Source organism: Pediculus humanus, genomic scaffold, assembly GCF_000006295.1.
Source record: "Pediculus humanus corporis 1103172107751 genomic scaffold, whole genome shotgun sequence".
Classification (NCBI taxonomy): domain Eukaryota; kingdom Metazoa; phylum Arthropoda; class Insecta; order Psocodea; family Pediculidae; genus Pediculus; species Pediculus humanus.
In genome coordinates, this window is record NW_002987351.1 from 84,232 (window position 1) to 99,840 (window position 15,609).

Below are 15,609 nucleotides of genomic sequence, written 5' to 3' on the forward strand. Positions count from 1 at the left end.
AAAAAACGAAAACTTTTCTTTTTTTTTTTTTATTAGAATTTAATGTTTTTCACTGTAATATAATTAATTTAAAATAATAATAATAATAATAACGCGTTATCAGTAATAATAATAATATTTATTATCAAAAAAATTTTTTAAAAAATTGTATTTAAGCCCCCCCCCCCCTATCTCCCCCGTGTCATTTTGTATATAAATTTCGATTGATTTTTTTTGTTACTTGGGAGTGTCAAATTGTATTTCGTGATTTCAATCTACGACCTTGATATATAAGATTTACCTTCGTTCTGGGGGGAGAAAAAAACCTTTCACGTCGTAATAAATATTCAAGGTTTTTATTTAAATATTTCCTTTTAAATTTTACTGACACGTAAAAAATATATAATATACTGTGCAAAAATTATGTATTATTATTATTAAAAAAAAAATTTTATAAATATTAATTAAAGTAATTAAGAGAAAAAAAAGTGAGAAAGACGATTTTAAATTAAATTTTTTTTTTTTTTACACAATAATCAATTCAAAATCAATAAATAAATTATCGATTGATTGTTATATATATATATATATATAATATTTATTTATTACAAGAGTAAGAAAAACAACAAAATGGTCGTCTCCGTAATTATTATTATTATTATTATTATTATTAATGGATATACGAAACATTTTGGTGCAAAAGTTGACCTTCGATACATATTGTGGTCGACAAACATGTTTTCAAATAATAAAAGAATTTTTTTTTTTTTAAACTTAAATTTTGAAAATATTTAAAAACATCAACACACACACACACACACACACACATGTTTTTATTTTTAACCGTAAGAAAAAAGAATTAATAATAATAATAATAATAATAATATAAATAAACTTTTTCTTTATTCTATTCATTGGGGGTGTGTCGAAATACGTTAATTTAATAATAATAATAATAATAATAATAAGAGGATAAAAAGTTTTCAACATGTATTTTTCAATTAATTGTTTACAAAGTTAATGAATATTAAATAAATATTATTATTATTATTATTAATAATAATAATAATGATAAAAACGTAGAAAATTTTGGGATTTTTTTTTTGTTTTTTTTCCCCCTTATGGGATATGGGAAATGAAAACATTGAATAAAATGTAAAATGCCTAAAATAAAGTTGTATTATATACACATGTCGTGTCATTAGGGAAAAGTATAATAATAATAATAATTAAAATAAAAATTTGTTGTTTGTTTACAAAAAAAAAGGAAAAAAGGGAAAAAGGGAAAAAAATATTGCAACATTGTTAAAATTTACGAATTTTATTTTTTATCATTATTATTATTATTATTTTTAAAAAAAATACAAATCGTCTGCTATTATTTTTTTATATTTATTTTTTTTTATAAAATATTTTTTAAAAGAAATTTAGTTTTTAATTTAAGTTGTAACCGTTGGGGGTTGTTGGTTTTTGTTGTACCGTGAATGAAAATTAAAAAGAAAAAAAAATTTGGAAAAATAATTAAAAATGCATTAAAATTATTAAGATAAGTTAAAAGAAAAAAAAAATGAATTATTAAATTGAATGTGTGTGTGTATACATACATATACATAAATATTTATAATTTTTAAGGTACAAGGGAAAAACTAAAGAAAAAAAAAATTAAAGGTAATTTTTTTTATTTTATTACAAATTGTTTTTTAATTCGATTAAAAATAACAAATTTATTTAAACGATTATCATTTTAGATGGCGGAGCCTCAGGGAAAGCAAAATTTTGGAATGAAAATGTTAAATTTTTGTCTGTGTGCTTCAAACGATCCGGATGCACCGCGGAAAAACTGCGGTAGGAAATGTATTGATTGTTTGAAACCAACGTCTGATTTCGAAGAAGAAAATGAAAATCATGCACCGGAAAGAGAATCATGGGGAAATCGTTTAACGTTTTTTGTAACAACCCTAGGAATGTCCGTTGGACTCGGTCAAGTTTGGAGATTTCCAACATTGGCATATAAAAATGGCGGCGGAGCTTTTATGTTAATTTACGGTTTCATGATATTTTTTTTCGGTAACGCACTGTTTTTTTTCGAAGTTAGTAACGGTCAGTACACTTCGAAAAATCCTCTCAACGTTTATGACAAGGTACCACTTTTTATAGGAATCGGTTGGTCCATGATTATGTATTCGTATTTATTTTGTACTTATTATAGTCACATGGTATCATTTTCCTTTCTTTATTTATCAATGTGTTTCACATTTACTCTACCTTGGTCTGTCTGTCCCGTTCAAGATGATAATATTAAAGATTCATATGAATGTATGCCTTACACGAGAAATCGTGATCCGAATATGGATGGAATCGTTTGCGGATCCCATGACATGATGTATAATCGAACACTTATGTGTTTAAATGAAACATATGCTGAAGAACAAAAAGCTGAATGCTGCGCAAGTGTACCTGAAAACGAAAACCAGGTTTGCCAAGCTTATTTTGACACGGTACAATTATGTAGGAAAAGACAATATCCATCTGAATATTATTGGAGTCATACTGTTAATAGACTTTATAGGGAAGACGACCCAATGTACGGATACCTCGGAAGTATGAATTGGAAGCTGTTAGGTACATCTTTTATCTCGTGGCTTGCAGCTTATCTAATTTTATACAAGGGTCTTAAAAGTTTGGGACTTCTCATGTATATAATGGTTCCGTTGCCTTATGTCGTTTTGCTAATTATGTTTGGTGTTATGATATTACAAGACGGAGCAGTGTTTGGTTTAGAACAGTTTTTCGTGCCGAAAATGAAGAATTTCTATGACGTGAATGTTTGGAGAATAGCAACAGAACAAGCATTTTATTCTATTGGAGTAGCTATGGGACCGCTTATTACCTTTGGGTCATACGCAAAATACCAACATCCAACCCACATAGATGGAACTTTACTTTGCCTTTGTATTTTTTTGACATCACTTCTATGCTCTTCTGTAGTTTTTTCCGTTCTCGGATTTTTATCGGTAAAAACAGGAAGACCTTTTGAAAAAGTTGTCGACGCAGGTCCCGGTTTGGTATTTATCGTTTACCCGGAATCTTTACGCCTTTTACCCGGTGCTGCTTTTTTTTCATTTCTTTTTTATTTAATGTTGATAAATTTGGGACTAAGTACTATCACGGGAATAATCGAAACCGTACCATCTGCTATTTACGATATATGGCCAAAATTTAGAAAATATAAATATTTGGTCAATTTAGTCGTATTGTCTTCGTGTTTTATTATTGGAATTCCAATAACATGCAGAGGGGGTTTAGCTGTTTACAACGCTTTTGACGTTTATGCAGCGGGACTTACTCTCTTACCTATATGTGCTATTGAAATGCTTATTATATGCTTGTTTTACGGTTTGGGACGTTTTTGCGAAGATATAGCTTTTATGATTGGCTATTATCCAGGTCGTTACTACCGATATCAATGGATAATGGGACCGGGAATTCTTCTTGCAGTTTTTATTTATGGTTTAGTCGTTATGGAATTCCCAGATCAACAACTTTGGTCCATTCTATTAGGATGGCTCCTTTTTGCTTTGGTCGTATTAATGATTATCATTGGAATGTTCTATGAAATTTTCAAGTATAAAAAACAGAAAAATTTGAAAGATATTTTAAAACCTCCACCGAATCACGGACCGAAAAAACAAAGTGATAGAGAAGCAAGAGAAACTTTTACAACCGCAAGAAAAATATTTTAACGAATTTGAAATTCTTAAAATAAAGTTTAATACTCGTGGTAATGGGGAAAAAAAAAAACTTTGTACATTTTAAAAACATATTTATATATGTCTGTATGTTATATATATAAGTGTATGTGTATGTGTGCGTGCGTCCATATAAATGTATAATATGTTTGAGTGTATAATATAAATTATACAAAAATTTATTTTAACAAAAATTAAATCTTATATTTTTTGTACAACACGCATCAATCTAACACAATTAGAAAAAAAAAGTTTTGAAACAATAACACTAAAAGAGATGCGGCGTTTTACAGAACTAAAATTAAACATGGCGGCAAAGCCTACAACTTAGATTGTATTTATGTGAATGGAAAGAGTAATTGATGTGTCTGAAAATTAAGTTGCGTACTTAAAATGTCATTTTAGTAAAATATATAATACTTAAAAGTTTAGCATTTTTATGTGAAGGATTATGATTATTTTATAAACAATAGTTTAAATTCATTTAATATTGAATTTTATTTTAAATTACGGTAAAAGGTAAGGAAATCAAATATGTTACTCGAAATATAACAATTCTGAGTTTGGTGCTGATAAAAGCATCGCCCTACTTAAAAACTTCCTGAACGTATTATATTTTCATAAATTTCATATTTTTCATTTTTAACATTCAAAATACAAAATCAATAATTAAAAATATATTCGTATCAAAAATCACACAAAGAATTTTTTTTTTTTTTACAAATATTTCCCAAGTTTAATATTTACAAAATTTTAACCACTTGTTGATTTCAGGGAGGGGTCAAAATAAATACTTTCTATTTTAAATTTTATTTTCAAGTAAGTTAAATTTTTTAAAGGCAATGCAATTTATTTAAATATGCATTCGATAAAAATATGTTGAAAAGACTTCAGGTTTTAATATTTTAATTATATTAATTGTAGTAATTATTTTTAAGAAATCAAATTTTTATATTTTTCAATTTTTTTTAAAATTCTATTTTCACTTTTATTCAATATTGTGTTTATTATAATTACATTTTTTAAAATTATTTAATCCATTATTTTAAAATTAGTAAAAGTTGATTAATTAAAAAATAAATTTCTCAAAATATAAGAGAAAAAGAAAAAAAAGTGAAATTATTTTTCAATTTTTTTATTTTCAATTAATTGTTATTTTGTGTTTTTTGAAATATTATTAATAAGTAATTTGTTAGTGATTTTAGAATGTTGCATGAAAAAGTCAAATATTTGTAAATTTTTTTTTTTTTGTGTACCAAAAAATCTTTCGGTATTCATAAAATACTTTTTTTTTAACCGAGTGAATTTTACTTTTGAATCGTTTAATTTACAACTTTTGTATTTTTTATTCATAGTTTTATTATGATTAATATTTAAATGTAATTTTTTTTTTTTTCTTTTTTTTTTTTCTTAGTTATTACTTTTTGTCCTTGAATTTGTTTTATCAATTCAATTGGTCTTTGAAACATATAAAACTAGTTTTGTTTTTATAATTGTGCTTTTAAAAAAATAAATTATTATTCCTCTTATTTTATTACATGCTTTTTTTTTTATTTAATGGTACAAAAAATTCAGATTTTTTCTCTCATGTTTAATATTATTGAATATTTTTTTTAAGGTTTTAGTCCTAAAATTAAAAAATAACTCATTTAATATTTATTAATCATATTACTTTACATTATATTTATGTCTTAATGAAATTTAACCATTTGGAATTTTTTTTTCGATTGCACTAACATTTCTTAATATTATCTAAATTATTATTTTTTTCTTGTGCTATATTTTTTATCGATTCACAAATATTACTATTATGTATTTTATTTTTCAGAAATCACTATAAAAATTTACCTATAGTATGACAAAGTATAATCCAATTCAAAGATATGGACGCTCCAAGAAATGCCAACAGTCCAATTCCAGTCCTCGTTGTTCTTTACGATTTCCGTTACATGTGGAAGGACAACAGAGAAATATCAGTGAAAAAAGGAGAAAAATTGTTGCTTTTAGAAAAAACAAATAGAGATTGGTGGCAAGTTGTGAGACCGAGCGAAAGGAAATCTTTTTTTGTACCTGCACAATATGTTGAACTTCTTGTTAAGTGGAAGACTCAAAATAAAGATGACGCGGAATCTTTTCCTGGTTTAAGTGGTGATGATGATTCTGTAGTGTATGAAAATTTAGATAATTTAAAACACCCGATAAATTTTCCCAGTTTACCTAGAATGTGTAAAACAGATTCTGTTGGGAGTAAATTTAATTTTAAAAATGAAAGTGCCAAATTGCTACCAGAAGGCGCAAAGCAAAAGCCCATACCAAAAATGCGGACCAAAGTTTCAGTTAATAAAGAGATGATCGAGGAAAACACTGATCCAACTAGGTTAAACGTGTACGATACAAAGTGTTCTTTTTTGCAAAAATTTAATATAGATAATACAGATAAGGCAAACGCAAACGATGGTATCAAGCAAAGTTTTACAGGAAATGTGACAAAAGAAATAAGTGCCTTACCTCAGGATGGAAATCAAAATTACTGCGGTAAAAATACACCGGTTGCCGTGGAAAATTTAGTATATTGTAATGTACCGGTCGAAGGAAACAAAAGCAGTGCAATAAAGCAAAAAGTAAAATCTAGTGGTTTCCCTAATAAAGTTAATATCGATACGGGTAAGAATCGAATGAAAAATTCCTATAATTTAAAAACTAAATCTTCAAACACGTCCAAAGACCCTCAGAGTGTATCAATCGAAAGCAAAACCGATAATCAATCGAATTCAAATTTAAAAAATGAAAAATTATTATACAATCAACATTTTTCAAAATCATTGGAGAAACTTGCTGAAGAAATACAATTTGAACCTAGGAAAACAAGTGTTAGCTCAAAGTCATCGTTATCATCCACTCACAGTTATAATAAAACAAAGCCGGTGAAAATGATGAAAGATAACGTAGATAGAAAACCGGAAAAAAAAGGCAGATCCAACGATGCATCGATTATATTAGATGAAAATAAGGTACAGGTTCAATCAAGATCTGTATTTTCCAGATTTCGCAGATCTTTACATCACAGTAACAGTTTCAAATCAAACAATATGAAAAAAAATGGAAAACCCACCAAAAAAGCTTGTGAGCTGTCATTGTCGTGGGAAGGAGGACTCGACAAAATACAGGAGAAAACGGATTTGGAAGAAAAACCGTTGGTCACACCGTTCGGACTTCAAAGAAGCCGAACTTTCATGTTTCCCGAACGTTCTCCGTTAAGCTCTAGGCAATCAAATAAAGTTGCTTTTGGCAAACACAGATTAGATACTGCTTATCATTCTCAAAGGAAACCGGACGAAAAAGTGACCCTATCCACGTTTAAACCGATTTTCAATTCCGACGTCTCTCACCCTCCGTGCCTCCTCGAGCCTTCAACAGACAAAAGAATACCGCAAGAAAATTTCAATAAATTCGGAAATTTGAATAATGCGAAAATTTCAACTTCCGTTTCGGAAATGCTGGTAAGAGGAGGAAAAAAACCAACGAAAGACGTGAAAAAAAATGATTTCAAATCCAAATCGAATATCATCGAGGAGTCGAATCAAGAAAACAAATTCAACAAGTTCAATTTGGAAAAAAGTAATAAATTTGATAATAAATCCAAGGGATTCGACAAAAGCGATGCGTTGTCATCGGAAAATTTACGAGCGGATAATCAACCTTCTCTCGACCAAGACGATATGGCATTGTACACTGAACCTTATTGTTCAAATAGTGAATCCGAAGATAATTTGGAAGAAAAAAGTTTAAATAATACTGGAAACAAGTCACTGAGGAGTCACGGTTCGGTTGAGTCAAATTTGACCGTATCCGAAGGTACGGAAGCCAGCGAAAGCGACGAAAATAATTCATTGGATTACGAATTGGAAAGGCAAAGACATTTTGCACATCAACCGGTCAATAAAAGGCGAACATCCCTCGTTAGAAGCGGAAGGGTGAGTAGCCATTTTATTTTTTTTCATATATATACGATTATTTATTTTCTTCATTTAAAAAAAAAAAAAAATTGAAATTTTTATTTGATCTATTTATCGTGTTTGTCTGTCAACAAACGAAAGGGGAGGGGGCGGGGAGGGGAGGGGAGGGGGAAATAAACAAAACAAAAAAATATCGTTTGTGTTTGCATATGAGGTCTTGTGTGTATTTTTATTACATTCATTTTCTTGAGAAAATTCATGAGAATTTAATTTTCCTTATCGAAATTTAATTAAATTTAATCCCAAAGTAAATTTTAAAAAGTTTTCGAATGACTTTTTTTTTTATAAACGTGACGGTTCGATAACATAAATTCTAAAAAAGGGGAGGAGTGGGGAAGACGAAAAAATGAGTGACACTTAAAATAATATTTTTATAATGTTCAGAACGACAAAAAGCATTCAATCATTCAATCAACCTTTCATCATTCATTCCTTTTTTTCCATCTCACTGTTTTGTTCGGGGGCGGGCGCGGGGAGGGGGTGAGGAGACATTCATACGAATTTATAAAAAAAAAACAAAAGACGAAAAAAAAAATTTTTTTTTTTTTTTTTTATTATTTACGACGTTTTCTTTTTTTTTTTTTTTTATTCTTTTCCGTGTCGATTTTTTTTTCTCTCTCTCTCTCTATTTTCATAATATTTATTGTCACCTTGACTCATTTATTGTTTAAATCCTTTATAAATATGTATAAAAAGCAAATAATAATAATAATAAATCAACAGAAGGCATTTAAATAAATAAATAAAATAAAATGAAAGGAACGAATAGAAATTCAAAAAAAAAATTTTTTTCAAAGTCGGGAAGGTTTTAAAATTAAAATTTTTGCTACTATTCATATACATACATCTCATTGAAATAATTAACTAGCGCAAAAAAGAGAGAAAAAAAAAACATTTTCACTTATTTTTTTTAATAATAATAATGAAGGTGTTACGAAAAATGAAAGGGAAAAGCGGTTTAATTTTTTTTTTAGAAAAAAGCGTAAGTCGTTCACATTATAACCAGGCACTCATTAAACACGAGTGTTGCGTAATCGCCGGAATGAATTATTATTATTATTATTATTATTATTATTATTATTATTATTATTATTATGCATTGTTTTTTAAAATATAAGTCGGATCTCAATTAATATGACAATTTTATAAAAAAGTAGACATAATGATGATGACGATAACGGAAAAGTTTTTCACTTTTTTTTTCAAGCGGAAAAGCTTTGGGGAAAAATAGGACGGGTGAACATACATACACGAAAGAATATTTGAAAAAAAAAAAATAAATAAAAAAAAGATTTCCTGCTAGACAACCATCGACGACGATGACAACAGCAGTGGGGATTTGATCCCCGCTGACTTTTTCCCCCCACTTCCCATTCCCCTCTCCCTTCCCCTCATCCCGATTACGTGATTTCGTCGAATTCTACATTCGGGTTAATCAATAAAAATGAATTAGTTTGCATGGGAAAAGGTTAGAGTGATATTGCAATTGTTTTGTTTTTTTTTTTTTTATAATAATAATAATAATTTTTTATTTCGTTGTAATAGTTTGGTGGAAATCGTATCGATTTCCCACAGCATCAGCCGAAATTTATTTTCTTTTCGTCTCCGAAGTATCGAATTTAAAAAAAAAAAAAAAACGTTCGTTCGTTCGTTCGTTTGTTCGTTTGGTTGTTGTTGTTTTTATTTATTTTCTCTTGGTTGCGGTAAATATTGCGGATGAATAAATAATAATAATAATAATAAGGTTTGTTTTTTTTTTTTTTTTTTCCTTTTGACCGAATTTAAAATTAAAATAAAATCAAAAAGAAAATTTTTTGTATTTTATTCATTATGATAATAATGATGATGCACATTTAGTTTTGTTGTTTGTTACGTGGAAAAAAAAAAAGCGTGCATTAACGTGCAAAATGATTTTTTTTTTCTCTTTTTCTTTTCTTTTCTATCTTTGTCGTTACGTAACGATGATGTTATATTATTATTATTATTATTCGTAGAGAGAGAGAGAGAGAGAGAGAGATTTATTATTCGGAAATAATTATCGTCGTGATACGTTCGCAAGGTGAAATTTAAAGAAAATTATAAATTTTTTGTAATATTACAATTAATTCGTATGGGAAATTAAATGCGGAAAAATCGAATCGGCTGTGATGCGGGGGGGGGGGAAAGGGGGGAAAGTAATAATATAAATTTAGGTAAAAAAACGAATGACGTCACGACTCGAAGACCGATGATAAAAATTATTATCAACGATGATTGAAATTTTTTCTGTTTTTTTTTTCGGTTCGTGTCTGAAATCGATCAAAAAAAAAATTTTTTTATTTTAAAATTTAAATTTAACTTCTTTCGTCGTCGTCGTCGTAGTCGGTCTTTAAGTAAAACCATTTGAAATCGTTTTTTTTTTTTTTCAAAGTGAAAAGTGAAACTTACCTCCTTGCAAATCGATAATGCGAAAAATAAGAGAGAAAAATAAATAAATAAAAAATCTCAAATACGAAATTTGATATTCGCAAAAAAAAAAAAAAAAAAAAAAAAAATGATGAGGGCAAAGAACTTTTGAATGTTTTTTACCTGCGTACGAATGTTATGTGTTTAAAAAAAAACATGATGTTAAGAATTACGATTAATTAATGTTTAAGCTATTTAAATTTTGTTGTGATTTCTACGAAAACAAAAAACAAAAGATTTCCGTATTAAAAAAGTAATCGAAAAAAAAAAAAAAAAATTCAACAATTTTTGTCGATACTCCATTTTTTTTTTTTTTCATGTCGTTTAAATGAATTTAAAATGAATTATAATTGCGCGGAGGACGACGACTGGTTAATTTTGACGATGTTTCATCATTTTTTGCAAAAGAAATTATTATTATTATTATTATTATTATTAGTTTTAAAAAGAAACTGGAATAGAGGAAAAAAAATTTATTGAAAATTAAAAATAAACGTTCGACATTTAAGAAGGTCTCTCTCTTTTGTTCTTTTGTTCTTTCACCCCGACGACATTTCTTTTTTTTTTTTTTTTTTAATTGAAAATCTCCAGCGGGAAAATTTAAATATTAAATTTGACAATTTTCTTTTTTTTTTTAAATGTATCAGGGGTTAAAATTAAAACGAAGAAAGTTGTATTACGTATAGTGAATTATACACATTACGAGAGAAATGATTTTGCTCTCTTATTCGATTATTTAAAAGATTTTTTTCTTCTGCTTTCTCTCTTTTTTTTTTTTTTTGGGGCGTTTAATGTTTTTCCCCCGGGGTTTTTTCTTCTTCCTCTTCATCTTTCAATGTTAAAATCGGTTCCCTCGGCGAGTTGAGTTTTTTTTTTTTTTTTTTAGGAAGTTAAAATTTTCGGAAAGAAAACATTTTGATTGGTATTGTTGGTAGATGATTTAAAATAAAATCATTTAATCAATGATGATTTTTTTTTTTTACAATTAAATGATCACGTTTATTGTATAGGAAATTATTTAATAATAAAAGTAATTTTTTTTTGTATGACGATACCGTTAGCTATGAATTAAAACTTCCGCACGAATAAAAATATTTTTTCGGTTCACATTTATGTTGATTATACAAAAATAGGAAATAATACATAAAAAAAAAAAAAACATTTTTTTTGCAAGCGTCAGTGTATTATTTGAATTGTTAATAATAATCATTATCATCATCATCTATGCCATTAATTGTCATTGAAACTGAGCAGGATGTCGGTAATGAAGAGGATAAACCTCGATTAACCTATTACGAGGGAGATTCGGCTTTCAAAAAAATTTTTTAAATATTTTTTTAACGTTTTGTTGGTTGACTTTTTTTAAAAAATGATTTACTCGCAAATGAATAATGATAATAATAATAATAAACGATGATTTTCTCAACCGTTAAATAATTTCAGGTGGAATCGTCAAAAGTTAGAAAAGTGGCAGCGAGATTACCATTGACTCCTCCGCCTGAACAAAAACCTATGAGAGATTTGGGTGAAGGATGGGGTCAGTACATATCGAAGGGGGGAAGAAGTTTTTATTATAATGTGAATACAAGAGAAAAAAATTGGAAACCCCCAAGAAAAGTCATTGGAAATCAAGTAAGTTGGATTTTTCAAAAGGGTAAAAATGTTTTTTTTTTTCTGCATGTATTACGCGAATTTACCGAGTAAAAATCTCCCACGGGTAAAAAAAAAAAAAGGAAAGAAAAACGGAAAATTTTTCTTTTTCCTTTTTTTTTTTTTTATTTAAATTTCCTCAATATGTATATATTTTCTTTTAACATTACGTTTGCTCAAATTTCATAGTGTTTGCTTTCCGATAGCTGTCAAAATACGGGGGAAAAAAAGGAAAACTTTTTTTTTTTTTTTTTCTAAATGGAAAAATTATGTTTCATTCATTTTTTCCCGAGTTATTTAATAGGTTTCGTATATAATAGAAATTGTCTGATTTTTTTTATTTTTTAAATAATACCGTTTATATTTTAAATTCGAATCCTCGAAATTTTTTTTAAACGTCTAATAATAATAATAATTTTTCATTTCGCTGCTCTTAATAAACTCTTCGACTTATTTTTTATTTACTACTTTATCTTTATCGGTCGGTCGAATGCACATTGATAAAAAGAAAGAAAAAAAATATATGTATATACATATTCTGTTAAATCCCGTGGTTTTTCTTATCAGTAAATGATATCACAACAACTTATCAGAGTTGTTAAACAAAAAAAACTTGTAGCCACTCGTTTATGTTTTGCTGCATCGAAACAAAAATAAATGTTTAAATAATTTTGGCGTATTAAAAAATTTCAACGATTGTTCACGCTCGTTTGTTTTTTTTTTTTTGTTACAGGAAGTTCCGCTCGTCGGAAGTTACGAAAGCGTATGTTCGGATGCAAATCGTTCAAATGCTTCGAGTCCTTTGAACGAAAATTGTCATCATCATTCGTCGTCGGTAAATTCTTTGACTCGCTCGAATGGATCCCTTCATTCGAAATCGACGAATTACGAGAGCGCGAGTTTCGAAACGACAAAATCCGGATCCATTTCCCGTTGGAAAGAAGAAAATCCGGATGATTTGAATAGGTCGTCGTATAATTCGAGTCCCGTGACGGGATTGAGTCAATCGTCGAGTTATTCTCTGAATAAATCATCGAGAGATTCTCTGAACAGATTCAGTCCGATCGATAACATACCGTCGGAAGATGAAAATTACGAATTGTACGATCACGTGTACAAAGACGATGATCCGAATAGGAAAAAGAAAAGGTCGGGTATGAGGCTCGCGGATGAAACGGGAGGAAGAACGAGTAAAGAAAGTATCGAAGGTTCTGGATTTCGCATAAAACCCGGTTGGGAAGAATTCTACGACGACTCGTTAGATCAAATATATTACGTACACAAGGACAAAAGGGAAAAGGTACGTTGAAATTTTCCAATTCGTAGAGTTTTAATTTTTCATTAGAGGAAAAGCTTGTTTTGTTTTTGGGGGGGGAAAAAACAAAAAAAAAATTTCACGGCGTCCCGTACGTGTAGGTTTGCGAAAAGGAAAATGAAAATCTTACATTGTTATAATGAATGAAAACGCAAAGACTTTTTTAATTGTTCGGAAAATCATTTCATCTGTCACGTGACTGGAGGCGGAATTCGTTTGTACATATGTATTTCAAATATATGCATAACGTTTGAATTAATAAAAGGGAAAGGGGGGAAGGGAAGAATTTTCCCGGTGCATGCGAATAATTTTTCCTCGGAGAGAAAAATCACACGTCAAATGATTATTATTATTATTATTATTATTATTATTATTATTATTATTATTATTATATCGCGAGCTGATTCGTTATTTTGTTGAGAAAAATTCAAAATTGAAATTTTAACAAGAAATTCTAACAAATGATTTCATTCATCATTTCAAAAAGCGACTTTTTATAAAAACAGGCGGAAATTTAATTATAATTTTTTTTTTTTGTTTTTGTTTTTATTATCATTTATAAAGTTATGATGGTCTCGGAAATGAATAATAATAATTGTGCGCGTGTTGCGTACGCGCGTTTTTACGAACGAACGCATGTGCGTACACACCTATGTAGTATGTGAGAGAAAAAAATGAGGGAGTGCGCGTGAGCACGTTTTTTTTTTAGAAAAACCGGCTTAAATTTGGATGTCATCGTGTAATTAAGTAATATTTGTCGTTTAGTATTATTATTATTATTATCATTATTACTATTATTATTTTCATGAATGAAATTCTGTGTCAATTAACCTCGGGGTGAAAAAAATTTCTTTAAATTATTTGAGTAAAAAAAAAAAAGAACTGTTAAAATGTGGTTAAATCTTGAGAGTCGTTTCTTTCATTTTTTCTCATTTTTTTCTGCTTTTTCTTCTGCTTTTTTGTTTCATTTCTTTCTAAATAATTAAAAATTTTTTTTTTTGATTTGAACGTGTGAGAGGAAAGGAAACAACGTCACGACTTTTAATGAATTTTTAATGGTGGAAATCGAGAGGGAAGGGAAGGGAAGGGATAGGTTTAAAATGTTTTTTTTTTTTTTGGAGGAAAAAATGATGAAAACTGATTTAAAAACGCACACGATTTTCCCTCTCCTCCCCACCTACCTACCTCGTATGTGACGACGTAAAAGGAAAAAAAATATATATGTAAGCTCCTTTAAAAAAAAAAAAAAAAATAAATTCAATTTGCGAAATTTGTCACGGAAAATGATTCTCTTTCACTTTTTCCCTTTTTTTTTTTTTAATGAGGTTTTTTTTTTTTGGGGGGGGGGGAGGGATGGAAAAAAAAGCGTGGTAAATTTATAAAAGATTTTTGAAAACGAAAATAAAATAAAATAAAAGAGTTTAAAGTTTAATAAGAAAATTAATAATAATAATTTTAATTGATCGTTTTTGATGAGATGAAAATGTTTTTTTTTTTAAAAAAAAAAAAAGTCTGAAAAACTTTTTTTTCTCCAAGTTTTACTTTTCGCATTATTATTATTATTATTATTATTATTATTATTATTATTATTATTTAAATATTTGCGGTATTTTTCAAGGTTTTTGAAATTAAATCACGTTTCAAGTATGGTTGTGTAATGTCAATTTTTTTTTTTTTTTTTTTTACTGAAAGTTTGTAATATTTAAGAAATGTGACAATCTGCGGGGGGGGGGGGTAACACGTTTAAACGTACCTGTTTACTCATATTCGCACTCTATTTAGATTTAGATGGGTACCTGTTTTCAAAAACGATGTCGTTTCTCTCCTGTTGATAATTTTTTTTTTTTTAATCGAGTTTATTAAAAAGAGAGTAAGGATCGCGCATGCACATAACATCATCATTATTATTATCGAAGAAGGAGATTTTACAAAAAATTTAAAGAGAGTAATTAAAAAAAAAAAAAAAAAAAAAAAAGAAAGAAAAAGAATTTTTTTTAGTTTAATAATTAATAATAAAAGAATGAATCATAGATTTAGAGAGAGAGAGAGAGAGAGAGAGAGAGAGAGAGAGAGAGAGAGTTATAAGAGGTTAGATTCATAAAGATTCATTTAAGCTCAACGATATTAAATTATGTAAAAGAAGAGGAGTCGCCATCATCATCATCATCATCATCATCATCTGTAGTAGTAGTAGTAGTTGTAGTGATCGTTTACCCGTGTAAGTTTATCGGGTGGTGGTGGTCGGTTCGGTTCATGTAATTTTTAAAAACAAATAAAAAATAAAAAAGTTTATTTATGTGGAAAATTTTTTTTTTTTTTGAATTTTAAATTGATCGAAATGTATGCGACGTTCTCTGACGATTAGGCATCTTTTTAAAATAAAAAAAAAGGGGAAAATTTCGAAACGATAGTTTCAAACCTGTTGTTTGTTTTGATTTCCTTTTTTTTTGTGGGG

At 28.2% G+C, this 15,609-nt stretch overlaps 3 protein-coding genes across 3 annotated transcripts; all 3 read left to right on the plus strand.

The window, feature by feature from the left end:
• Nucleotides 1-1,727: 1,727 nt before the first annotated feature.
• On the plus strand, nucleotides 1,728-3,722 carry Phum_PHUM343760 (sodium-dependent nutrient amino acid transporter, putative; the record flags this gene model as incomplete). Its single annotated transcript, XM_002427715.1, has 3 exons — nucleotides 1,728-2,025; nucleotides 2,071-2,487; nucleotides 2,554-3,722. 3 exons carry the CDS (start codon nucleotides 1,728-1,730, stop codon nucleotides 3,720-3,722), a joined length of 1,884 nt encoding a protein of 627 aa, XP_002427760.1.
• A 1,889-nt stretch (nucleotides 3,723-5,611) lies between these two features.
• Nucleotides 5,612-7,974, plus strand: Phum_PHUM343770 (uncharacterized protein; the record flags this gene model as incomplete). The annotated part of the gene is made up of 2 exons (XM_002427716.1): nucleotides 5,612-7,702; nucleotides 7,936-7,974. 2 exons carry the CDS (start codon nucleotides 5,612-5,614, stop codon nucleotides 7,972-7,974), a joined length of 2,130 nt encoding a protein of 709 aa, XP_002427761.1.
• A 3,439-nt stretch (nucleotides 7,975-11,413) lies between these two features.
• On the plus strand, nucleotides 11,414-13,148 carry Phum_PHUM343780 (uncharacterized protein; the record flags this gene model as incomplete). The annotated part of the gene is made up of 3 exons (XM_002427717.1): nucleotides 11,414-11,446; nucleotides 11,633-11,821; nucleotides 12,573-13,148. 3 exons carry the CDS (start codon nucleotides 11,414-11,416, stop codon nucleotides 13,146-13,148), a joined length of 798 nt encoding a protein of 265 aa, XP_002427762.1.
• Between the last annotated feature and the right edge of the window lie 2,461 nt (nucleotides 13,149-15,609).